General features: G+C 38.1%; 2 protein-coding genes across 4 annotated transcripts; one reads left to right on the top strand and one right to left on the bottom strand.

The window, feature by feature from the left end:
* Positions 1–313: 313 nt before the first annotated feature.
* LOC137297098 (mannan endo-1,4-beta-mannosidase-like) lies at positions 314–1,811 on the top strand. The gene is made up of 2 exons (XM_067829080.1): positions 314–597; positions 829–1,811. The coding sequence occupies exons 1-2, from the start codon at positions 355–357 to the stop codon at positions 1,786–1,788; spliced, it is 1,203 nt and encodes a 400-aa protein (XP_067685181.1). The 5' UTR covers positions 314–354; the 3' UTR covers positions 1,789–1,811.
* A 1,845-nt stretch (positions 1,812–3,656) lies between these two features.
* Positions 3,657–26,143, bottom strand: LOC137296531 (G/T mismatch-specific thymine DNA glycosylase-like). 3 transcript variants are annotated; one of them, XR_010957648.1, is made up of 10 exons: positions 26,054–26,143; positions 20,102–20,190; positions 16,795–16,962; positions 15,464–15,641; positions 14,203–14,272; positions 13,574–13,706; positions 13,131–13,213; positions 11,028–11,104; positions 8,560–10,592; positions 3,657–8,498 (listed from the first exon to the last, which is right to left on the bottom strand). XR_010957648.1 is itself a non-coding variant. In XM_067828331.1 (9 exons), exons 2-9 carry the CDS (start codon positions 20,122–20,124, stop codon positions 9,732–9,734), a joined length of 1,593 nt encoding a protein of 530 aa, XP_067684432.1. In that variant the 5' UTR covers positions 20,125–20,190; positions 26,054–26,143; the 3' UTR covers positions 3,657–9,731. The 3 variants fall into 3 exon arrangements, 1 of the variants encoding a protein (XP_067684432.1); XR_010957649.1 differs by having other exon boundaries at positions 26,075–26,139; XM_067828331.1 differs by having other exon boundaries at positions 3,657–10,592.
* Positions 26,144–26,510: the final 367 nt, after the last annotated feature.

The raw sequence follows: 26,510 nt of genomic DNA, 5'->3' as shown, positions 1-26,510 counted from the left end.
TATTGTCGTAAGTGCGTCCCTGATAGACAACGGATACTTGTCGTAGGAGGCGAGTAACGGGACGAGGTGAACAGGCTCGCTGACTTTGTTGACGTTTGTCATCCTATTCCAAATGCGTACATCGATCCTCGTGATGCTGATCATTGGACCGTCTGGTCCAGATTCGAATATTTATGGACTGCCGTGAGATAGCTGGGATATTGAGCGTGTTGTTAAATTGTTTCTTGAACACAAATTCGTTTGTTTATATCTATTCAGAACAGATAACAGCTGTTGTCCTTGGAAAGTCAGATAAGCTGACCTGTCGTGTTTTACAGAATGTAACAGTACATCAGAACCATAATATACGACAGCATGGTGCCTGTGTTGAAGAGATTGCTTCTGTTGGTTGCGATCAAATATGCCTGCTATGGTCTTCCGATCGATCAACAGGCAACCTTGGAGACGAAAAATTTGTACAGCAATCTATTGAAGCTGTCACGTGACGGCACCAGGTTCGTATTTGGGATGCAGGGATCGACACAGTGGGGTGAATATGGCGGTCACTCTCCGTACCACGTTTACGAGAATGGAAATACCAAAGGATGGGTCTTCACTGTGAGTTGGCGACTTTCATTATCGTCCTTGTCATTCCGATTGCTGACGGAGAGACGCGAATGACGAGGAAAGGGTTAAATTTTCAACAGTTCCAGAATTTACGTTAAAACTGTCATCCGTATTTACGAAGATGATTTGAGAATTAGATGCTAATGCGTGAACTACCTTTTTATCGAAATGACTTTCTTTTCCATTTCGTATATATATATATTTTCGTTTTGTATTCACTAGAGCCAACAGGCACACAATAAGGATAACGATGAACTTTGTGACGTCTGCTCAGTCACGAACCAGCATCCGGGCATCATGGGTATGGATCTCCGGGATCTAATACCGTCTTATCTTGACACCGTGACGTATCTTGCCCACAAAGCCTATTCTCGAGGGGAAGTTATTACCTTTTCATGGCACCATAGCAACCCAGTAACGGGAGGGAGCTTCTACATTAAGGACGACCACGGGGACGTGGCTCACACCATCCAAAAACTACTCCCTGGTGGCCCGAATAACGCTAACTTGACAGAGAATCTGGACAAAATCGCAGAATGGGCGCTTAAGTTTAAAGATCCCCAGGGTAAGCTTATCCCAATAATATTCCGTCCTTACCACGAGATGAATGGTAGATGGTTTTTCTGGGGGATGGGAAATGCAGCCCAAAACACCCCGGACGAGTACAAGCAACTCTGGCAGTTCCTTGTCCGCTACCTCCGTGACGTCAAACACGTCCACAACGTCCTCTACGCGTACAGTCCCGGGGCGGCGATAGATAACCATGAATATATGCTCACCTACCCTGGTGACGACTATGTCGACGTAATCGGTCTCGACTACTACTACAGCGGGTCGTCTTCAAGAAATCCCACAGATCTTATCGCTAAAATCGAGACCATTGTCGATGTAGCCCAGAGAAGGAATAAGATAGCGGCTGTGACTGAGTTCGGATCTAACAAGCCCAATGTAGATACCCATCCCAATTTATGGATGGACCTAGTCCTCAAACCCATGAAGGAGAGTAAGACAGCTCTTGGCATTGCGTACTTATCTACGTGGGTTAACAGGTGTAATGGTGACCGGAAGTGCGGTCATCCCTACACACCATATAAGGGACATCCCGCAGCAGTCGACTTCCTGAAGTTCTTCAACGACCCGGCCACTCTGTGGGGAAATAACATGCCAAACATGTACTCCTAGTGAAATAAATACATTCTGCTTAATTATGAATATGTAAAAATGTTGACCAAGATGAAGAAGTTTGCACAATTTCAGTCACTATTAAAGGAAGTGAATGAGTATGGTTTAACGCCATATTTTTCAATATTCCACCAGTATCACTGCGGGGCACGCCAGAAATAGGTTTCAAACATTGTACCATCGTGGCGAGTCGAACCCGGGTCTTCAGACGAAGGGATGCTTTAACCATTAGGCTACCCCAACGCCCCCAAATCACTATTAAAGAGTTCGTTACCTGATAATTATTGTCACACAAGAAAAAGTAAAAACGCATTCTCGATTTAAGAACTGGCGTCATGTTGGATCTAAATCCATATAAAACTGTACGAGTGTGTCAAGAAAATGTGCTACATTCATTATCCTAAACTTAGATATAAAGTCTAAAACTCTGTCATTATCAAACTCGCCTGTGTTTACACAAACATTTGCACCCCTTTACTTACTCACTGGTAAGCTGGTCGCAGCAACTAGTCTGGGGTCGATTGTTAAGGGTAAGTGATCTTTGTCAGGTTCAGTCTCTCCACTGGACTGTTGTCAAGGTTCCTATCGTTTCAGACTTTAGCTTTTACTGACCCATAGCTTTCGACTGCCATCCACTCGTAGCAGTCTGCATCTTTCTTCTGCACAAAGCTTATTTAGATCTTTTAATGTTCTGTGTATGTTAGGGCTGTTACGATATGGTGTGTTAGATTAACACGTTTTAAGCAGTAGTGTTTTAGCACACCTGGTGTATGTTCTGTGTTTGTCTATTAATAAAGTATTTTATACCAAATATATGAATTACACGTCTGGTCCTGTGTGCGCAGGTCACAGATGAAGTTTAGCAACGTTTAGAGCGGTGAGTCTTTGGATGAGTGACCGCGTTTAGCAACTTGACTTCTGAGAGTTTCCTAGTTTCCAGGACTTCAGTCCTTTCCTTCATGGAAGCACACGTTATACTTGTGCTCTCACCTTAGGCACGAAAGTCTGTTCAAACTTGCTTTTGTTCACCCAGCTGAAAGTCAAGTGACCATCAAACTAAAAACCGTGTTCCCGCAAATGTTGAGTTTATCTAGCGGCACTGCTCACAAAGACACGTAAGGGCATGTTCATTTTTCTCCTTAATCACAACATGGGGTCATATGATATAAGCTACAGCTTGTGCGATTCCCAGATTGCAATAATTTTGCGTATGCATAAAATGGCATTCATTAAACATGGAATATTCGTTATATTTTAACTGTTATGCCACGGGCTATCAATTTATCTGGTAAATAATATCTTAATTACACTAACACGGTAATGTTTCCTACAAGCCGCTAATGTCTTGCTGCTTCTAGACCGTAGGGCAGGAATTTTAATCTGGCATTGTGAACATATTGTGAAGTGTACTTCCCAACAAGGTGAAATTTATCTGGTAGCAAACAAACGTACCTATTGTGAAATCATTAACACAGGCAGGCAGCTGGATCACATAACAATGATTTAACCAGGGATGTCAACCAGGGATGATCTGTTTTCAGCGATAAACACAACGGTCATCAAATATCAAGTTCAATGACACAATGTACTGGGCAGAATAGGCCTTCAGCAACCCATGCTTGCCATACAAATCTACTGGTCCAGGCTTGATTATTTACTTACAGCCGCCATATAGTTGAGTAGGCATAAAACTAAACTCACTAACTCGATCACTCAATGACACAATGTGTAACCAGTTTAGAAATAAAATCAGTAGAAATCTGCTGACATGGAAAATTGCCATTCCTGATAAACATGCAGATTTGCAGAAAAAATAATTATCTCCTCCCAAGGCAGATAGACATCACTAATCACAAAACAACAAAACATTTGTAAAATGCTATGAAACTATATTTCATTTGTTCACCATAAAAAGGGTGATACATATACAGTACAATATCTGATTCACATAATTTAGTTCACATAAATATGTAAAGCTAAACATTGTATATCAACAAACACTTTAAACAGTTAGTATAAGGAAACACAGGCCGACTTTCAGCAATTATATCACTCAGTCTACATCCACATTCAAATCTTCAATAACATAAAACAAGACACCTACTAGAACTTCATCAAAATACTAAACTATATATCTATAATGTTAGAAGTCTATGGAGAGATGGTTGGCTACAAAGAAACTACTAGCCAAATAAACTGTTTTGTTCTGGACTTGCTTGGGATGCATCATGATACAATGATGCAATGTAATAAATTACTGCATATAATACAAAGCAACATATGCTGTGTTACCTTTATCATCATGAAGAAGCTGATACTGATATGATGCAACTTTCAGTTAACTGATTCATGTTTATAGCAGAACTCCATCACTAAACGATCCAGCTCTAGCCCATGAATGTTCGGGTTTGAATTGATCTTCAGTAACCCATGCTTGTTGTAGGAGGCGACTAAAAAGATTGGGTGGTCAGTCTCGCTGGCATGGTTGACATGCCATTGTTCCCAATTGTACAGATCGATGCTCATGATGTTGATCACGGGATTATCTGGTCTAAACTTAATTTTTTTGCAGATAGCCACCATATAGCTGGAATATTGCTGACTGTGGTGTAAAAGTAAACCCAGTTTTCATTATCTGAATACACTGAAATTCTTCTCATGCACATGAAGGTGTTTTCTTTTTTCTGTAGCTTTTTTCTCATCAACGGCTGACCTGAAGTTTTCAACAGCGAACCTAAGTTATCAATACTTGACCTGAAGTTACCAACTGCTGGTAATGGTTTGACTTTCTGTGAAAGTATGAGAAATGTGTTCATACAATTTAATAGGTAACAATGTCATGAACCGCCTGACCAACAATTCAAGCTTGATGAACAGGCAATGAGTCATTAATCATGATTAAGAATATCAGTGAAATACATTAATATTAAATCTTTTATTAACCCACTGTGTCGTTACTGGTATGGGTCATTCCTATACCGTAAAGTGATTAAAATCAAACATGATTTAAGGTTATTCAAAAAAGGATGAAATCTCAAGGATTCTCGATTCCCTTTAACTTCCACCCTGGGGGGAGAAGATGGACATACAATAGCCACATTCAGTGATCCTTTAAAGATCAAGCTGGATAAGTTCCACAAAGCTATCATAAACATGAGTGTTAATCTCCTTCAGCCTTAGTAAACTTACAATATTGTCATGTCAAAACAGTTTATGAGCTACCCATGGCAACCTTGATGACAATGGCATTTATAATTTCCAGCCAAGAACTCAGTGGCCTAATCGTGAGATAAATGAACATGCACTTGCATCAAAAAATATATTGCACTGATTTCTGTTTGGAGTAGGAAAGTATGAAATGTCATGTGCAACACGATTTCATTTCAGGAAATGTCACCATGGTGACACCAGTGTACATGGACTAAAATGTAACTTAAACAGTACACATCATCGTACACTCTATTTGCCAAGGATCAAACCTTTTGCAGAGGATAACTATTTTGGTGCTTATTACAAATATCTAGTAGTATGTGTGCATTAATATACAACAACATATCTTTAAGGATCAAAACTGGCCATTGTTGATTTTTAACAAAATCAGTCACCCAAAATTTTGGCAAGACACAAAAACTTTGGAAGACAAAACAATCTGGGAAATAGATACATATTGAATCAAGATAGCTATCTTTAGATGACGTGAAAAAAAATTCTCCTTTGATTTGAATTTTTCATGATTTGAAAAATACTACAGATGGTAACAATTTTTTACTTGCCTAAAATTACAAGGTAACAGAGACAGCTTTATTAACACCTACTACATTTCTCGCATCCTCATCGAAGCAAGCATACATGTTCTGCTCTAGGACAAAGAAGGCACTATATACACCATCAAGTACACAGATGAATTCACAGTAAAATTAATGTTTTTTTCATGCAGAAATTGGTAGTTGGCAAAAGTGCTTACTTGGGATGTTTGTGTACGTATTTCCTTTGTTTGAAGTTACACTAGTGGAAGAATAAAGTGAACGAGTTCATAGGTTGTTTATACCTAGAGAGGATAGACATCCTTGCAGAACTATGCTGAGACCAGGTAACATTTTTCAGGTTACATGTTTGTCCTTGTACTATAAACTAAAGATGTCAGACTATCCCAAAGTCAAACAGGCAACTGTCTAAAAGATAACATTCCTTTTCAATTCTGGGCTAGATTTGACTCACATTCTCGCAATCACTGTGACAAGTCCACATACTAAGATGACAAAATAATGTGCATCCATTAAATGCATGATAAGGAGGTATTCCATTTAAAACTGTTTAGAAAGATTGGAATATCACAAAACAGTAACTGCATTGATGTATAAAATTTTGAAGCAGTTATATCGTGGATATTCATTACAGGACCAAATAATTCAAAGACCAAACATAAACGATCCTGTTTCTCAGTTACAACTTGCACCAAAACATAAGTAATGAGTAATGGATGATGTCTTTCCACTGAAGTACAGTGGTCGTGTTTGTAGCAGTCCCAAAGAGTGAATCAGTTCTGTCAGATTTGTTTCTTAAATTTCACTTCAACAACTTTCATTAAAAGCACCCAACACAACCACAAAATACGTACTGTGACATACAAACACCGTGGACATTGGTTAATATAATGGAACTTGAAGTGTACTTCTGGTAATGGTCTAAAATACACATGGGTCATACTAGGCAAAATAGTCATTTGTTAGTTATCTTCTTCGTGATGGACCTTAGATTCAGTTGTAACCTTAAGTAGTCCTTCTAATTTCTTCATATACAAAAAGATGATGCTTCTGTAACCGCAAACACCTGGTAATTAGCTAGTACATGAGACAAATCTTGACAGTTCTTACGAAATAATGCCACATGACTCAAAACAGCTGAAATGCTTCATTAAAATATCCATTCTCTTCGCAAAACAACTAAACTAGTAGCTAAAAACTGCAATCGTTTGTTCTCTAACAATATTGATTCTAATTTTGATTAAGTCAGTAAACTGATCTTAAATATAAGAAAACAATAAAATGCCTCATAAGCCCATAATGTATTTAACATATCATTGCTTAATCAAACAGATATCAACCAGCAAGATAAAAACGTAAATTGTAGCTGAGTTGTACAATTCCAATATAAAGACTAATATTTCTAATTACAATTTACCTAAAAAGTCAACAAAATCATAAAATCAGACAACACATACCAAATAAACAACTTACAACAGTAAACTGTACACTGTAAAAAATCAATATCCATCAAATTACAACAGCGTCTGAACAATTCATTTTGGTGATGTATATACAGTACAGATATTGACGGGACATGAAGAAATGTTGAACGCGTCTTTCTGCTCACTTGATGTCTGCTTACCAGGGCTTACTTTGAAAATTTAACTCACGACCGGGCTGAAATACTGTTGAAATATAAACTCACATTGAAACTTTCAAAAATATTGCCTTGCAGCAGTGAGTTTAAATGACACTGTTCTTAGATATTTACCATTTCTGTGTAATCCAAGCGTTTGCCTTTTAGGCAAAAAGGATCCTACAATTAGTTGATCCTTTCACTGCTAAGGGACACAACCCTGTGACTCAGCCTCATGGGCCTCTTCTCCTAACATCATGGAAGAGCCATATGCAGAAATTATGAATATTAACTTCTTTATAAAGTTTGTTTTTGTAAATAAAATTAATAGTGCCCTGGTAACCATGGTAACCATGACAGACAATATAAATACAATGATTTATGCATCCTCAAGCACTGAACCATAAGTGTGAAATATGGACAAATTGAAAATGCTTTTCAGCATATTGCCATTACAAGAGAAGTAAGCACAATGTAAAATGATATTCACAAAGTCTCAGGTGCGTGGAACCAACGGAAACGTGGGGCTTGTAGGCATTGCTGTCAAACCTTGTGGAAACAGTGGTTAGGTAATATTGCTGGGCTTCACCAAACATTCATTAGGTATGAGGTCAATTGAAAATAACTTGGAGAATATCATGATTTAACACACAGGTTATGAACAATCTATCATCTACAATCATGATATAAAAAACTGGTGTTCATGATTTGACAGTTCTTGTTGACCTTACCCATGAAAACAATGCATAAAGCACCAACAGAATTGCTGACTTCAAGTTGATGGCACAAACACAAGTATTCCTGTTACCCGAAAGCAATCTTCATTGTTGAAAGGGTGCAGTAAATAGAACATGAAAAAGGGGCAGAAAAATTGAACAGAATATTCACTTCTGATAAAGCAAGTACAAATATTCTCAAAACTACACCCTGTTAAACCACATACAAGTCTTCAAAACGAAGTTTTCTTGATTTGCTAAATTACAGATTAAAGAATCATGAATACTAACCACAGTGTAATCATGTTTGTGTTCCCAACATTAATCTTACAATACACAGGTTTGACAAGCCAGCTTTTATTTTACATAATTCTGTATTTATATTATTAAATATTCTTTATCCTATTTAGTCAACATAAGATGGTCCATATCTATGTACACTGATGCATCTTAAGACTAACATTAACTTTAGACATAAAACACTTTCTTTGTCTAAAGTGGTGTTGTAATCAGTATGTTGTAATGAAAATAGATCATTGTAAAATATATATGTCAGACCCATGGATGTTTCAGTTCTTCAGAGTTAACAAAAAATCAAACTAAATAATGCAACTATTTCCATACCCCAGTAACCATGGTAACCACAACAGCACTGTGATGAAAATACAAATACACTGAGGTCAGTTCAGCACTGGTACAAACTGTAGATCAAGTCTTCCCATTTGTTACAAATGGAAAAAAGCATCCTTTCAACATACTTAAACAAAACAAATGTTTCAGGCATTTCAAGTTGAGTCGAATGTGTTAGGTCAGACACTCACATGTGTGTATTAACGCTTGATATTTTCAAGACTTGCCTTGGCATAGAGTGTGCAAATTCAGAAGTTATTATCGAGTTCTGTTGCACCTTCGGACTACTTCAGACAGTAATGCCTAGAATGAGATCAATTATGACATGGAACATGATTATTAACAGGAGGATATGAGTAAATATTAATCTCTCACAAATCTATGCAAATATATCAAGGCCGTTTCCTCCACAGCAGTCTGCCAGAAGTCTATCTATAATGGTGCAAAGTCAGATTTCTATCTGCTTCCATGTCCATGGTCTGTTGATATAGTGAACAGGAAAACAAATGCAACTGTTTTCGTTTTTTGGTTGGGGGGTGGAGATGTTCAAGTTTTTAAATAAAAGACATACACAAGAATGCTTACTTTTAATTCATGAGGTTTCATATGTTGGAAACTTGCGTTTCTTTTGCTGTTTGGTATGTTTAACATCTGCTAATGCCCATTTTTCAGATTTACAAGTTTCATTCTAAGACGCTTGCTGTCTGGAAACTCAAACAAACCTTGAATAGGAATATCTTTCACAACCATAAGCCTGACAGGAATTTACGCCAGATTTTAAGCAATTTGCAATTTATTGGCCTCTCTGTTTTCAATCCAAAAAAGAAAAGAAAAAAGTGTTCTATTTGAAAAATACAGCCACAGAATTTCTAATTTTAAATCTATGAAAACAGCAATTGGAAAAAACTTCATTCAATTTAAGATTTTTACTGACATTTACTGATTGGGGGCTAAATATCAGCATGTGAGCAGATCCAGATAAATCCTTGCTGTAATGTCAGTAATATCTGACACAGTCACAATGATGATATGCTATTTATCTTCATTTCAAATTAATCACCAGTGACTTGGAGCTTTGAAATCTGACATTACACCTGAAAGTATCAGTTACACCAGTCATAGCACGATGATGGGTTTTGCAAAACACCCTGAGCTGTACGCCATCTCGTGAACTGACAGACATATTTGTATGATACGTGTACACAATGATGACTGCTACATGCTGTTGAAAGGAATCTCAGTATAGCCATAATCCTCAGGTTCTGTTTTGATCTGGACAACTTCAGATGAATCATTGCCTTCTGTTGTCTTATTGGCTGAGCTGTCATCCAGGATTTGGTTGGCTGAGAAGGAGGGATACTGCCAGGTCTGTGAGTTTGTGTCATTGGTCAGGTTCGGTTCCTGTAACTGTTGTAAGAAAGACCCCTGGGAGTACATCTGCCCTTGGTACATCGGCTGTGCTGAAGCTGGGTAGAAAACTGCTGTTGTGCTTGGTACAGTCCTTCCCATATCATCTTGAGTTGTGGACTTTGTGCCATTGTGGATGGCTATTTGACTCTGTGTGCTACTCTGTCCATTTGGCTGGGAGTATATGTGAGTGTTTTGATACACTGGCATCATTTGAGTGGACAGGGGAACAGCACAAGCAGCAGATATCGGAGTGCCATAAGGCTGTCCGCCATACTCACTTGGGTCATATGGCTTCTCTTGCTTCACTGCAGACCACATCTCATTGGCCGTCTGACCAGGACTAGTTGGTACTGGAATGTTCTGGGGCTGACTAGTTTGGGACTGACTTTGGGCTTTACTTTTCTTGCCTTTGGATTTGGGTTTTGCTTCAGCTTTTGGTTTTGGCTCAGTTTTGATAGGTTGGCCATCAGCATCAAGTTCAACTTTGGGCTCAGTTTTGATCTTGAGTTCCAGGTTCGGAAAACAGACTTCAGAGTCATCAAGGATTGGTTGGTCTCCTCGCAAGTGGTCCCGCAGCTTCTTCAAGGCCAAGTAGAAAGGGACTTTGTCAACAGCTCTTGGAAGCTGAGCACATCGAGCACTGGACGACGGCATCACATATACCATCTGACAACAATGAACACAGCATTATGTTTTATTTATAAAAATAGCATATTGTTTGGAAAATGGTTCAGTTCAATATGTTAACTGATATATATGAACAGAACAACAACCATCTGTTTAACAATTTCATAATGGTAAGTCTGCTACTGGGATGAGAGAATTACTGAAGCTTCAAGTAGCTGTGTGCAATAGCCACTGTATGAAATAAGCTGAAACCCCAGCCAGATACCAGGGCTGGTAACTTCAAACTGTTTCCAGCCCAAAATGGATTTAACCAGACCAGACACCAAGAATTCACTCAGATGTATGAAAGTTTTTGAAACATCTAAAATTTGCACCAGGCCATCTGGCTGGCTAGTTCAGGTGGTCAGATGGACCTTACGTAATACACTGGCTAAACAGTCTGAATTCTTGTACAGCTGTCCTGTCTTCACTTACTGTATTTGTTCCTTCCACTGGCTCAGGTTGTTTACCCAGAATGAAGTTCTTGTGGCCACAGTACACCTCATATATACCTGCAAAAACACCAAACATCTGGAAGTGACACAAGTATTTGATAAACATGACAATGAGTACCTGTGGTAGCCAAGTAGTTCAAGCATTTGCTTGCCATACTGAAGGCCCGGGTTCCATTCCCCATGTGGGTGTAATGTGAGGAGCACAGTTGTGGTGTCCTTGCTGTGATAAAGCTGAAATATTGCTAAAAGAAACGCAAAACCATACTAGTCACCCTGATCACCTTTCATCAGTGTTAAAAATTTAAGCTGCTCCAGCAGTCCCCGGCTCGTAAAAATTCATCAGGACCACTGAATGATAAGTTTGTAGTGCTCATTTTTTCATGAGGCAGTCTTTAAAAAGTTAACATTACACTTAGGTTACCTTAGTGACTTATGATCACCTCAGTGCTTTGTGGCCAATGAAATTTCAATTGATATTTAAGTAAATCTGTGAATGTTATTTTGGACCAGTGAAGTTCAGACTGGACCACTAAATATTGTTCACTCACTTATCCTGTGGTCTAGTGGGGAATTTTGAATGGCTTCTTTCTGTGTTTCATGCCATTATTAATCTCATTATGTCCAGAATTTAACTTAAATTTCCCCTGGCTTTCAGGGACTCACTTTAGGTACAGTCGTGCCCCCTTTATCCGAACCTCAGATATCCGGAAAACTCACCTTCCAAACAAAAATTCATTAAAACGAATTCACAACGTTGTAAAATTACTCACCTATCAGTAAATCCGGTTTCCACAACCGTACTGTCATTTTCACTTACAAAACACTAAATTATGTGCCGTTTTTTGTCTCGTATATCTGGATGGCTGAGCACCTGCATGTTTACACACGCAATTACTGAGGGCCTTGTGTGCCATAACATGAAACAAGTCGGCAGTCTTTGAAGCGTGAGAAGATTAACTACTTCTGAGTAGCATGGTGACACTGAGTTAATTTTGAGATGTGTCAATTTGTTACTATAATTAATTAATCCGGATGATCAAGCAAAGTCTCAACAGATGTGAGCGAAAAGACAATTGCTAACTGCTTTCGTCATGTGGATATTATCCAATCTAATGAGGACCCACAAGAGTACATGGCCTTGTTGATGCACTATGATCCTACAAGTTGCAACTGTGACTGTTACTGCCAATGATCTTGTGAATGTCGACAGTGACGAACTGACCAGTGAAAGTCCTCTCGCTTTTCTACACAGCCAGTGCAAAAAGCTATGACTGATTTCTTCAAGCGAGCAAAACTGCATGAACAGGCATGAGACATTTTATGTATGCACTGATATTTGTTTATATGTAATAAATAAAGATTATGCCTGATGCCTACTATGTTCATTTCTTTGTACGTTTCTTTGTACATACGGACTGTGGTTCAGATACTGTAAACAGCCAAATTTTCGCGACCGTTTAATTTTCGCGAACTTCGCATCACACTTCATGACGCGAGAATAAAAACATGCGATAATATAGATGTATCATACACTCTATTCAGGTAAGTGAACAACACAAAAACAATACAGGTGTCATTGCTCAATCACGTGTCACCGCTGGGCTAATCTGGATTAACACTGCTCAGTCACAGTCTATTTTCATTGCTCTAACACCTAATTAAAAAGAATTAATTCTGAAATCAATTACATCAATTTGTTGTTAAATCACTTTGCAAATCGTTTATTTTATAACAGCTCAGTGGTCACGCACCTACGTGTCATGTAAAAACATTTAGAAACGCTCCTGTAACAAGATCACCTCGCGAAAATAAGAAGGCATGAAAAGGTTTAGTGACCATCACTCGCAAAAATTTAAAGGCGTGGAAATAAGACAGTTTACAGTATGCGAAAATTCGCTTATCCAGACTATTTCAATAAAAACACAAGTGTTTGGATAAACGGGGCACAACTGTACTTGATTTTGCTTTACACACACTATACAGGCGAGTAATGTAGTATGATAAATACATCTCACCTTGTGGCAGGGGATAACTGAACTGATCGCTCAAAAAGTAACAGCCATTTTCTATAAGAATGAGTTACCTTTTCCATTAAATGCCGCAATCTTTGGTTTGTATTTCTGTAGTTTCTCCCTCAGTATACTGGCTCCCTCCTTGATTTCATTCCTGCAATAAAAACGGCATGTCAGTTCTGTGACTGGAAATTTTAATGTGGGAAGAACTATGCAGGGTTGCACAAACTGAAGCTGGTCATATTGTCATGATAGTAATAAACAATGCTTACTGCAAATCTAGTATTTTCACATTACTGTTTTCCTTCAGTGTACATGTATAAGGTTCAGACCATAACTGACTTGTATGACCTCCACAATCTGTACCCAACTTGTCTTAAAACTGTTTATTATAGAGCAAGATAGAAGAGAAACAGTTTTTATGGAGAGACAACATGTATTTGCTAGTGTTCCTCTTTATCATACCTGCTTCTAAAGGCCACTTCAGGAAGTGAGTGAGAGTTATGTCCCTTACCTCTTCAGATCTGCACTTCCTCTTGTTGTTCTAGCACAAATATTTGTGAAGCCAATGCCGAAGTTGGGAAGTTCATGATCCTGGTAAGCATTCATGGGTTCTGGGATCAGACCTGACAGGTACAGACATTTCCCTGGAAGAAGAGGGTAAAGTTACGTGTCACTATGTGATCTAAATTTGTTAGAGATATATGCATGGAGAAAAATATTGTGTGGGCATTCTTCTAAACTATCCTGTGACTAATTTCTTTTCCATCGGCATAATTATATTTGTTATATTTACACTGACTGATTCTAAAATTGGTAAAATATCGGATCTTGTGTAAAAAGATTCTGGACTTGTTACCTTCAATCTTTTATTGCTTATTTTTTTTAAATTTCTTTTTGAAAAGAGAGCAGAATGTACATTATGTCATTGCACTAAGTAGATGGAGGGGCCATGGGGTAGCCCAGCAGTTAAAGCATTCGTTCATCATACCAAAGACTTGTGTTCGATTCTCCACATCGACATTCTCCACTTGTGTGAAGCCAATTTCCGGAATACAATGCCGTGATGTTGCTAAAAGCGGCATAAATCTAAACTCACATGCTACCAAGCTGATGGATTATTTTGAGTTTCGGTGCACTTACAGAAATGGTTTCCCGGCCCAGCATAATGGTGTCCAACGTAGGCAGCAAACAGTCCTGGATTGATTCCAACCTGGACAGAGGAATGTAGTGATTATTATGTATAGCTAATACCATTTGGTTTGATTATTGTTTACTGTTTCACTCAGCAGTATTCAAGCTGTATGGCAGCATCAAATAATCAAAAACATGAGCATTGCTCAACCTACATCGATGCAACGACATCTTGAAGCTAAGTTATAGAGCCTGATCACCCAAAGCCTCTTATGAAATGCATGTACTACACAAGGCTCCAGATATGGGCTGTATTGTCATATGTTCGGTTAACCTAACAAAAATGCACCAAATTATTGTAGGAAATATTTTAGAAAACGTACCAGATACGCACTGAAACAATGGTCCATGGTCTTATAATCACTTATAGACGTAGTTGTATCTGATTTCAAGCACTGTCCCAAAGTCGAATTTATGATATAGCTACACATTGAGGTTTCCCTTGTGTTTGGGGAATCATATGAATAATGAATGAACTATAACTAATATCACACTCCATAAAATGTGACTGAGTAGTCTAAATGTTCTCTTAAGTTTTTCTCGTAAAACTAAATTGAAAAAATGAAAGTATGTAGTCCTGATGTTGAAAAATCATCTTGAGCCCAGTTTTACAGACAACATATTCTAACACGGATTAATATCATAAAGGTGGTATAACTAACATGTTTATTGTAAGTTTCAAATCAGTTCAACTCAAAATGGAAATGCTGATTGATCCAACAATGTCTGTAGGAATGAAATCTGCCACTAAAAGTAGTTTCAATGGCAATCAGCTTCAGTAAAGTTAGGTTCAGTATCACTCGTAATACTGCTTATACTGGTTTAATTTACTTAAACTAAATGGCTATTTGTCTCAATACTTGGGTGACAGTTTAAAAGATATGTAATTATTCATACATAGTGCATGTGATGCCAAGATAACAAAACAAATTAGCACAAATCTGAGTAAAATGACACAGAACTTTTAAGTAGTTTCCATAGAAACATGTCTGTCAGTATCAGGTAAATCCTGATCAACAAATTGAAGTTGAGATGCCTTGATCAATCTTTCATCATAAATCGAGAATTTATATAGAAATCTAAACAAAGTGGCCTAAGATGGTAAAGTTAGTGGGTCTCAAATCAAACACTATATCATGAAAGTTCAAGGACCCTGATAAACTTGGAATATTGAATGTTTAATAGCTTGTTCTCAGTGTGCTTCACTTACAATCACAATGTCCAGATTTTCCACCAAATGATCTGGCAACAGTCTCAGAACCACCTCTTCTTCAGGCATGCCATTGAAGCGGTCACGTTTCTTCTTCACTGTGAGATGCTCCGTAATCTTCTCTTGCTTTAACTTCTTCTTCGGGGCCTTCCCATCCTCTCCCTCCTCGACCTGTGCCCTACAGAGTCATTTCAGAGAGAGGGAATGAGTGTGTGAGCAAGCAAATATGATGTAATTTCACTACCTCTCTCGGAGACATTGATAAATCATGGGGAAGATTCCACTTGAACAATTCATGTGGATGTTTCATTTGATTGGTGATTGCAATCCCATGCATGTTGGTGCTTGCTAACTTACCAATTTGTCATCATATAAACAATATATTCATACTAAATTTCAATCTCAGCACTGACCCTGTTAGTTTTGTAAACAGGAAATGACAAGCCGATTTTCCACGATGTTTTGCTCATTATCACCCATCATGTCAGTGCATATTGAACTTAGACATTGAAGGAATGATAATGCTGTAAACTAACAACAAGTGAAAAATATGTCAGTTTTATAACTATTTTGCTGTAAATGAGCATTTCATAATGAATTTGTAACATATCAAAGCGTGAATTGGTTCCGTTTTACGTGTTGGTAGTGCACACTGAACCAGACCAAAAGCAAGAAGTTGGCCTGTCGCTCACATTTCAAATGGAGAGTTTTGGAGCAAACTGCCTGTTAACTATTCCTTGTAGAGATCTGTCCAGTGAACGAAATAGTGTCTGCCTGGCGGCCTACTGCTTGCTAGTTACATGGCGGGCGTACAACTATATTTCATAGTTGGCCCTGTGCGCCAATACATTTTCCAAGGGTATATATTCGACCATGTCAATGACTATGGGATATGTTTCGAAAATAATTTTCAACTGTGGTAACTCAATGATGTCTGCATAGTTCATGATCAATAAAACTGTAACTTCCACAGATTAACCTTCTCATTTACTTAGCACTAACTGTCTAGTACTGACTGGTCTCAAGAATGCTTTCAACCAATGAATAATGTTCTTTTCTGATGGCAGTGACACTGAATGAATCAACGGTGACCACCAAGTCAAGGTTTATTAAATGTGCTTTGGCATATGTTTAAGTTTACCTCACTACAAGTAATTCATTGATTACTTTCTGTTAACGCCATATCTCAATTCGCTATATTTAATATGGGGCTGGTTACATGTCAACAGGGCCGGCAACATTTTGTAGTTATAAGCACTATGGGCTTCCTGTGTTTTGAAGGAGTTTCATACACTGATATGCCATGATATATTGTTATCCAATTCTCTCACTTGTCTTGTGGTTCCTTCTTAACCTTCTTCTTCTTGGCCTTGGACTTGGTTGGGGGCTGACTGCCTGGGGCAGGCTGAGACGGATGAGGCTCCTGAGGCTCCTGTTTGATAGGCATGGAGTCAGGGAGTTGCTGGAACCCCGCTGGGAGTTGGAACTGAGCAGGCGTGCTGCAATAGTCAAACATCATACTACTGTATGCTTTGACCATAGCGCCGGGAGGCCCCGGCCGCATCATGTTGATGGGCAGTGGGTTGGGTATCTGTTGGAATCTGGCTGGGAGTTGGAACTGGGCTGGGGTACTGCAATAAGTATATGTCAAACATGCTGAGACTACACATGCTACATCAATACAGTGACAGCGTGAAGAACAGTTTGCCTAATCAGCAATATTACACCTGAACTGTCCAAGTCTATCCAAACAAGTGGATGGCTGTGTTTATACCAGCACACAGTGCTACTGGAGCTAAGTACAATGTAGCCTTTTCATTCCAAATAACACAAAATACAGTAATATATACATGCCCAGTATATCTTTAATATGTTCACCAGGGGCATAGCTAACACTGTAAAAAATAAAAGCCTGGGTTTACACATGATTGTTTCTAAATACCATCTAAATATATAGATCTGCAACCTATCCGGCTTACACAAAAGAACTGTCTTGCTATGCACCTGTTCACATCCTATTCAATCATTGTCAGACAATAGTTGAAAGTATGACTTGATTGTAGATATTTTCAACTGATTGACAACGCTAGTCACTAGTCTGACACCTAATGCTAGTTACGGGTTCTTTGGTCAAGTGAGTACAGCAGGTTTGGCAACAGGAAAATCGGTTTTCAGCTCAAAACTTAATATTGTGTCATCAAATGGGGGTTTCAGACATTTCACAAAATTGATCGGTTTGAAATAAATTTGATTGAATCTGCGGATCAGTGGCAAATTGCCATCCCTGGTATAGTCAATATACATACCAAGACTTAGTAATGACAAAGACCCATGTTCTGGCTAGTAGAGTTTTTTCAAAGTTCTATGGAACAGACTTCTTCTTGTGAATGTTTGTTATTGAAAGTGAAACATTGTATGACTACCCCAAAAAGAATCAGTTTCGGCAGCCATTGTGATCAAATTAGTATTTACATAGCCTCTTGCAACAAACTTTGAGCATACTGGTGAACAAACTAAAGTGGCCAAGTTGTTTTGAACAATTTATTTACGTTCTTTATACGTAAGTGTAGATGTAAAACTGCTGACAGTGTTGACTTGGTTGAACCACGAGTACTTGGTGAGTGCTCACTACATACATAATCACGACTAGCTGACTACACACACTAGACACAATACACTGGGAAACAAGGGAAACAACTGATACCGGTGAGTGAGTGAGTGAGTGAGTGAGTGAGTGAGTGAGTGAGTGAGTGAGTGAGTGAGTGAGTGAGTGAGTGAGTGAGTGAGTGAGTTTTACATCACTTTTAGCAACATCCCAGCAATATCACAGCAGGGAACACCAGAAATATGCTTCACACTTTGTACACATGAACTCGGGCTGATAGCATAACACTTTAACCACTAGGCTACCACAATGTCCCACAACTGACATGAGAGCCCACACAACAATACACTCATAGCAGGAATTTACCTTTAACGTCAAATTTATGGGTACAGTGGTTCCCAATCACTATTTTCAAGGGACAAAAGTGAAAATATGATGGTCCTTTAAAGTAATGAAATGGTGTAGCTTACTGATCTGTATGATTTTATAATTACTCTGATTACTTTTTTTAATCTCGGCAAAACTTTGGTACAGTAAATACAATTGTGTTTATATTTCATTCCACCCTTACTGCACGCACATCACTACTGTGTAAAAGTTTACTAAAACCCAGTTTTGATTATACAACACTAATCACACAGAAAGCCAAAGTTGTCAAAACAGACAAAAATATGTTCTATTTTGGTGAAACATGCTCTTATTTGCCACTTAATGAAAAATCAAAATTGAAGCTAGGTGTAAAACTATATACATGATAAAGATATGCAGATAATCAAGTGAATGATTTTCTTTTCAGAAAATCTATCAGGTGCAGAGTAGAAATAACACTGATATTTGTTGTTGCATATTGTTTACACAGTTACACAGAAACAACTACCAACGCTGAAGCTAAAACAGTGACAAGGATTATGAAGACAGTGAAGTATAAAGATAGTGATGTATGAAAACAATAAAGTATGAAGACACTGAAGTATGAAGACAGTGAAGCATGAAGACACTGGGACAACAGAATGGGCTTGGAGTTTTGAACATCTTGATTACAAAATACAAAAACATTAAACATGCCCGGTTGAGAAACAGTTTAACTTTTATTTCAAACAAGCTTCAACAGGGGGAAAAAACTTTCAAATTTCCCTTCAAGACATTAGAACCAGTGAGTCGATAATAATTAGTGGTCCAGTCTGTTCTTCGGTTGTCTGAAGAACGTTTGTAGATTTAATGACCTATCAATACAAAATTCAGTAGCCTCCAGGACCACTACAAACTTATGATGAATTTCTATTCGTCACTAAGTCAGGGACCACAGAACCAGCACAAATTTTCAGACCCTGGCCTCAGTTCAGAGATGTCATGATTGTGTCCGGTCAGTGATGTGGCATAGAATTCTGAACATGAGTTTGGTATATTTCAAACTGATATGAGTTAAACCTCTAACTTAGTCTGAGTTTATTCATATCAGATAAGTGTTATCCATGACAGGTATTCCTGCTTATAAAGATGGGGATGGTATTACTTTAATGTCATTACGTGATTCCATGCAACATGGCCAGTGATAATTGTCATTCTCTTCATTAAAAATGGAGTGTGTAACTGTCTGAACCAGTAACTTCAGTCTCATTCTAACCAAACAAAAGAACAAAATGTTGTTGTAAATTGGTCTCGGGCTCCCTTCCACAAAGTGACCTTAGCCCACATTCCATCACTTTAAGAGTGGTATACTGGTACATTATTCATTGATGCAATAAGCAAGGATGACTAGCTGTTTTATTACAGCCCATTTGCACACAATCAAAAGTCAAATCTTAAGCAAAAAGATAAAAATTCCACAAGAAGTCTCAACTGGGGTGTTCTTACTGGTAGAGTCAAAAGCATCTGGCACAGACGCTAGGCATTCTATTACTGTTGAGTCAAAACAAACAGTGAGTCAGTTGTCTGCATTTGCATAAATTAAATATTAATCCACACATCTAAACTGGACTTGTTTAATGCTTAGTGTAAATCCGCTGCCATAAGCTTTGGTTGGTTATACTCACAATATGGGCACGCTTTCATCCATGTTCCTATTGTGACCAATACTGGGAAGGAAAATACTGGTGTGGCCCAGAGCTTGGGGATAGGGGACCTGCAACAAAGTACTGCATCAAATATGTGTCACATGAACATAATCAATATCCATGCATATGATGAACACACATCAAATTACAAAAAATATCTTCTCAGCATCTTATTGCACCTTTTTCTCAGAAATCATCAAACCACATCAATTAAAAAAAAAATAGAACTGACATGGAGATGTTTCTGATAAATCAGTGAAAAAGTTGGCTTTCACACAACTTTAAACATTTATTTCAGCTTGATGATATCTGATTGTAAACCTGTTCCACTTCAATGAGAATCAGAAGCATAAATAGTGCTGACAAACTAACAAACATATTGATTTGGAAAAACTAGTGTTTCAAACACACTATCAGGGCAGTGGGGTGGCCTAATGGTTAGTGTTTGCTTGTCATTCTGAAGACCTGCTTTGATTCCCCATGTGTACAACGTGTGATGCCCATTCTCCTGTCCCCTGTTGTGGTGTTGCTGGAAATTTGCTAAAGGTGGCTTAAAACTAAATTCAAAACTTCAAGCCCTCAATCACTGAACCTCCAATATCTGGTACTAAGGAAAACTCATCCCGGATCATGTTTACAGTTTTATGTGTTTTCATTGCTTGGACAAAATAAGGAAATAACTCACAGCCTGACATAACACAGTTTGATTCCGATGGCCAGTTTGATTCCGATGGCCGGTTTGATTCAGATGGCCAGTTTGATTCCGGTTGGTCCAGCATACATTGCTCCAACAAAAATATCATTTGAAACGTAACTATCAGAGGACTCTTTACCTTTTGGAGAATTGGCAAAATAAGACTTTGGCAGAGTAAATTCTAGGTACCATCTTCAACACTTTAAATGTTTATGAGAGAGGACATTGATTGTGAAAGTGGTCACTTTTCACAATTGTGCCTTGTTTTTGGTCAGATCATTCCTTGTGTCTTCCCTTTAAAGACAAGCACCAAGCAGAAGAAAACAAGTACTTTAAGTCTCTCGATGTGGATTTGAGGTTAAACCAGCGACTATGGCTCCAGCTTTATCACCACTCCTTTGCATTGTTGACTGACAGTTTTCCATCAGGACGTCATAATGTTGCTGCATAAATGTTTAATGGTGCCACATCAGGGACTTATCTTTTTAAAGACAAACAACAACGTATCTCACGCTCAAACCTTGCACTTGAAAGTACAGGAACCACATGTATGCATCAAGTAAAACCATACTGCCAAGAGTCGTACATTTTTATGAAAGCCTGAAGCAAAAGCAAATCTATTTTTTCGCAAATAAAATATCAGGAATATAAAACAGGTGTAGTGACCATTCCTAATGTCCCAAGTCTTCCAGTCAGCAGCCTTACATTCTTGTCTGAATGATGTTAGGTTGGGGATTATACTAGTGTATGTGAATGAGTGGCATCAATGTTTTTTGTCTTTATAATTCTTACAAATTTATCTTTACTATAGCGAGTTCTTTTTCGTAATAACAAACCTCTTTTCCATACCTGGAAATATATCTGTTCCTACATATTTCAGGCTAAGTAAACATAGGTGCAGTATTATTTGTTACACTGCTATACTGAGTCTAAAAAACCCTTGTAGAAGGTGGCATCAGTTAACATTTCAGTGGCAAATGACTGTCCAATCAAATGTGAGACGGCTGAACGAATTTGACCACTTATTCAATGGTTACTATTTAGGGTTCTACAGGACTTACGGTTCCTGTTCAAAATCACCTTTGACTAGTTTAATCTTTTCAATTCTTCAGAATTCAGTTTGAGTTTCTGCTGGAAGTGTTTTTGCATTTTCTCTTATTAGCTTATGTTTCCACAAGATAAACTGGAATATTTATGAAAATGCTATTTTCTGCGACTGTTTACTCAGTGTTGTGAATAACTGCAAGTGTATTACTCACAAGTGATCGTGCAGAAGACAGCATTTGGAATCGTTCACATACCAGCATTTTCGAGATAAAGGTTCAAACAGTATGTGTGAATGAAACTACAGCGATTTGGTGAGCTGTGTTCTGATTGGTCATGTGAAAAGTTAGCTGTCAGGACCTTCTCCTAGGGTTTGTAAGACTCTTAGTCTGTTGTACAGACGCTGAAGTATAAATATCCTAAAAAGTCCATGCAAGTCTAGAAAATGTGGCAAGTCTAGATTTCCATAGCTTCAGGGTGTGTACCAATCTGTTGAATTCATAGCCAGTATATGGTTAGTAATTATCGGTTGATCTCTAGCTGTCACTGGTGTTTAGTATAAATTCATGGAGAGGCTCCCCCACAGCTCCCCCATGGCCCCACACTTGGCTAGGACCTCCTGCCCTGTCCTCTCATCGCCAGGCAACATGTGTCGGGGTATTTTTTATCCAAAATTCCTGATCTTCCTTCCTGGGATATTGTCTTCCTGAGTGAGTCCCTTGACTCACAATGTCTTCGGTAGACTAACAACTACTCTCTGAAATGAACATATTTTACTGGGAAAAGGTCATAGTAAAAAAATAAGAATAACATAATAAAATGGAGACTGAGACTTTCTTCATTTGCAGAAGCTAAGGGAATGTAGACTTGCTACATTTTCTAGACTTGCATGGGTTTTCTTGGATATATTTGCTTCAGTATCTGTACAACAGACTGTTTTTTCTATCTCAGTTGTTTTGTGACTTCAGTTCCACAGGACTGGTACAAATCGATGGCAGTCTTTCAAAGGGTTTTACAAGACAGCACAAAGTATTGTCCATATGAGTGACCTCATGTGAACATTTTCTACACACTGTGTGTGTTGAACATTTCCTGTTAACTGTTACTTGCAAAACATTTCAATCAAAAACATGGCTCTGTTTACTACTCTACTACTTCCAATAAACAGTTTTCTCCTGTTCCATGTGATTTCAATCAAACTGCCGTTTATAATGCAGACAGAATATTTTGATTTGACAGAAAAATTATATTTGATATCTTTGTTGGAGTTTTGGATACATCCAGTTTTCCAGCCATAGAATTAGTCTCAAGAGATGCTAACCCTGAGCTATCTGGTTGTGACACTTGATACTTCCCCTGAGCTGCCCACACCACTGTGAGAGGGAGTTAGGGTCCGGCTGGGTAGGTTGATGTTGGGGGCAATAAAAAGTCCTGTCACATACACCTTCAGTGGCGTGTCAGTAATGGGTGATAAGAATCTTTGCATGTGTTGAGAAATTCCAAGAAATTATCGCTCTACAGATTTGTTTAGTCTCTGAAAATGAAGAAAAACTCATGGCTCCATTTCATTATATTATGTTTTTTCACTATGAACATTTTTTCAGTAAAATATGTCCATTTCAGAGACTAGCTGCTAGTCCACTGCTCTGTGCAACGAGTAATACTGAGCCCAAGTTTCATATTCATGATCATTATAACAAATGTAATGTCAATAATAATCAAGTTAATGCACTGTCCATTTTCATATTTTCAACAAATGTCCCCTCCCCCAAGATGAAACCTAGTTTTGCATGTTTGTGCAAAGTTTCAGTTTTGACCAGAATAAGCTTTCATAATCTTTCCTTAGGTCACCCACACACCAATGGAGCACATGTCACATTTAGCATGTTTAACAACTACTGGCACAAAAAGGATCCTCAGTTAAATCAGCTCTGAAAGGATTATATTTAGGAGATAAACATCATGTGTTGGCCAATTTCCGGGTGTTATTGAGTATTTGAATCACGGTAATGCATTTGGAACCGACGGCGTCCTCATACAATAACTTGTCAGTAGAATTCAAAACTGCTTTAACCACCGTTAAAGTTCTTTCAGGAAATATATATTTAGAGAAAATTAGTGAAAGGATGTAGTTTTCTTATCGGTAAGAGCAATAATAACTTTATTTACAGGAAGTTTATAATTTTACTTCTTGTCAAGAATGTGGCAAGGTGAATTATAATGTGCATCTGTCGTAACGCAGTATATACTGACGTCTCCTATTCTCGCTGTACTTACAAATATCAGCTAAAAAATAATATAAACAGTTCTTTTCGTATGTATGCTTGTTTTTAAATGAAGAGATTTCCACTCTAACATCTGCATCTATCACCTGCTTGATCCATCAAGTGTATTATCTCACTTGAGTTTGAAGGAAAACATGGTCCTCCGCTGCTGACATTTCCAGACGCTGCTGACATTTCGAGACTCTCCTATTCTCGTGGTACAACGAGAAAGTAACAAAGTAACGTTATTAGGTGTAAGGAAGGGGAATCTTATCAGGAAGGGTGGGGGGGTGTGGGGTGGGGGAGTTATGATTTTTCCAAGTTGGTTAAACTCACGAGTATTTGTTACACTGCACATATTTGATAATTCACAGACTTGGGCCACTTCCTAGTTACTGGTCAATGATGTAAACAACCGCTAAGTATCACGCATCATCGACCTCGGCAGAAAATGTGTTTACCGCGAGAATAGGAAACCCGTGAGAACAGGAAACACCCCTATACTGTATATTTTCTGCATCCATTCTATACACTTGTGACAGAGTTCTTGACACATGTCACAACTATGCATCACACAAGGGGTATACCACATAGTTCACAGAATGCATCCATGAGGGAAATCAAACACTTCTCTTTTGATTGATTAGCCAACACTTTCTCCATTTGACTACATCACATACCCCTCATTATCACAAGGATGATGTGCATTGTATTACCTGCTAATGATGACCAGTGATGACATGCCATGTTTATGTTGAATTATTTTAATTACCCTCAGTGATATCCACAATCACAAGTATGCCATAATTACGATAATAAGATACTTGTAATTCTAAAGTAACTATTCAAATTAGTGACACCGATATCCAAATCATAACATTTCAACCTGTGTCAAACATGTGAAAAGATATTTTACACTAACATAAAATTTCAGTAAACATCATACTAACTTTATTAATAGTGAATGCAAATTGAAAATGATTTTTTGGGTTCAAAAGACGAACAAGATATTTTTATGAGGTTGCCAGAAGAGTAAGCTCAGAATGCATGACATCTGACACAAAATGCCAGTACCAGATACTGCCTTTCATGCTTACTAACATTAAAGATCTGCAATATTTTCATAACAAATACAACAAAGAGATGATGTGTCAAGACAATGTGAACTTCCAGGGATTTGGTAAAAAGATGAGTAATAAGCCTTTTTTCTGTTCAAGAAGTTATATATACAAATTGCAATAATAGTGTGATTATTTTACTTTTAATGAGAATATTATATGGGACATCAAAGCTTGAAAGTACTTAGAAGTGGAATTAGGTTACAAATCATACAGGAAAGTGATCCTATGGAACGAGACATGTAAAATCAAAAACACAATAATGGCAGTCTCTGATATTCTAGATCTGACAGTTTACACCTGGCCCACAATGGTCCAAAATTAGTCCAAAGTAATATTGTTCACAAACAATAACGATTTCGATGTGAATTTTCTCTCATTTTCCATGTATAAATATCATCTGCAGATGCTAATTAACATGGTCGCACTGGACTGGGTGATTAGACCTAGATCTGGGAGAAACGTTTTCACTACAACGTGTCGACAAAATCGGCAACGCAACCAATTTACCACGAAGAAATATCCAAATTTGGTTCCCAATACAAAAACCAGTCCCTGTAGTCACAACTTGATGGGAAACTGCCGTTTGATATGAAGAGCTAGTTTTGATGTTTAAAAAATCGAACATGAAATAACAACCTTCCATAATGTAATGTCAGCGGATGATGATCTACAAGAAAAGGTTTTGATGATATGACATTTGCTGTAATTTTCATGCAGCTCTACTCTGCGATCGCATTGATGTTGGGCCGAAAGGAAGGAGCAACGGGGAAAGAGAGCGTTAAAGATAACGACGATCAATAGCATTTACCGCGGGAGCCTCTAGATGTACCTTCAGTGAGATTTTTTTCCAGCTTCAGCGAGCGCCAGTTCACTCCATGTTGGCTTTGTTTCGAACAGTGGCCCGATTAACAAACTACTACTGATTGGCCAAAGTGATTACAAAGGACCCAATCAAATATAGTTTTATAAAGCAGCAATTCGCTATTACTCCCATTGCGCATGCGTTAAAGAACAAAATGGCCGCGCCCATTTAGCCATGCACGAATTCCTTGTTTACACAATGTAATAATGTCAGTCGATCAATTTATTCGATCTGTTATAGACAAATGGCCAGGAAAGCGAACTTTTGGCATTTACAGATTCCTTCCTTGCTTCTTTGTTCTTGGAGCTACTGTTGAATTTTCAATGATCAAGTGGCATGTTGGAGAAGTTAACTTTTGTAAGTGGAACAATTTGTTCAATTTTCGATCACATGATGACAGTGA

This window comes from Haliotis asinina, chromosome 9 (genome assembly GCF_037392515.1).
Source record: "Haliotis asinina isolate JCU_RB_2024 chromosome 9, JCU_Hal_asi_v2, whole genome shotgun sequence".
NCBI classification, from domain to species: domain Eukaryota; kingdom Metazoa; phylum Mollusca; class Gastropoda; order Lepetellida; family Haliotidae; genus Haliotis; species Haliotis asinina.
This window is presented reverse-complemented; position numbering and strand designations above follow the sequence as displayed.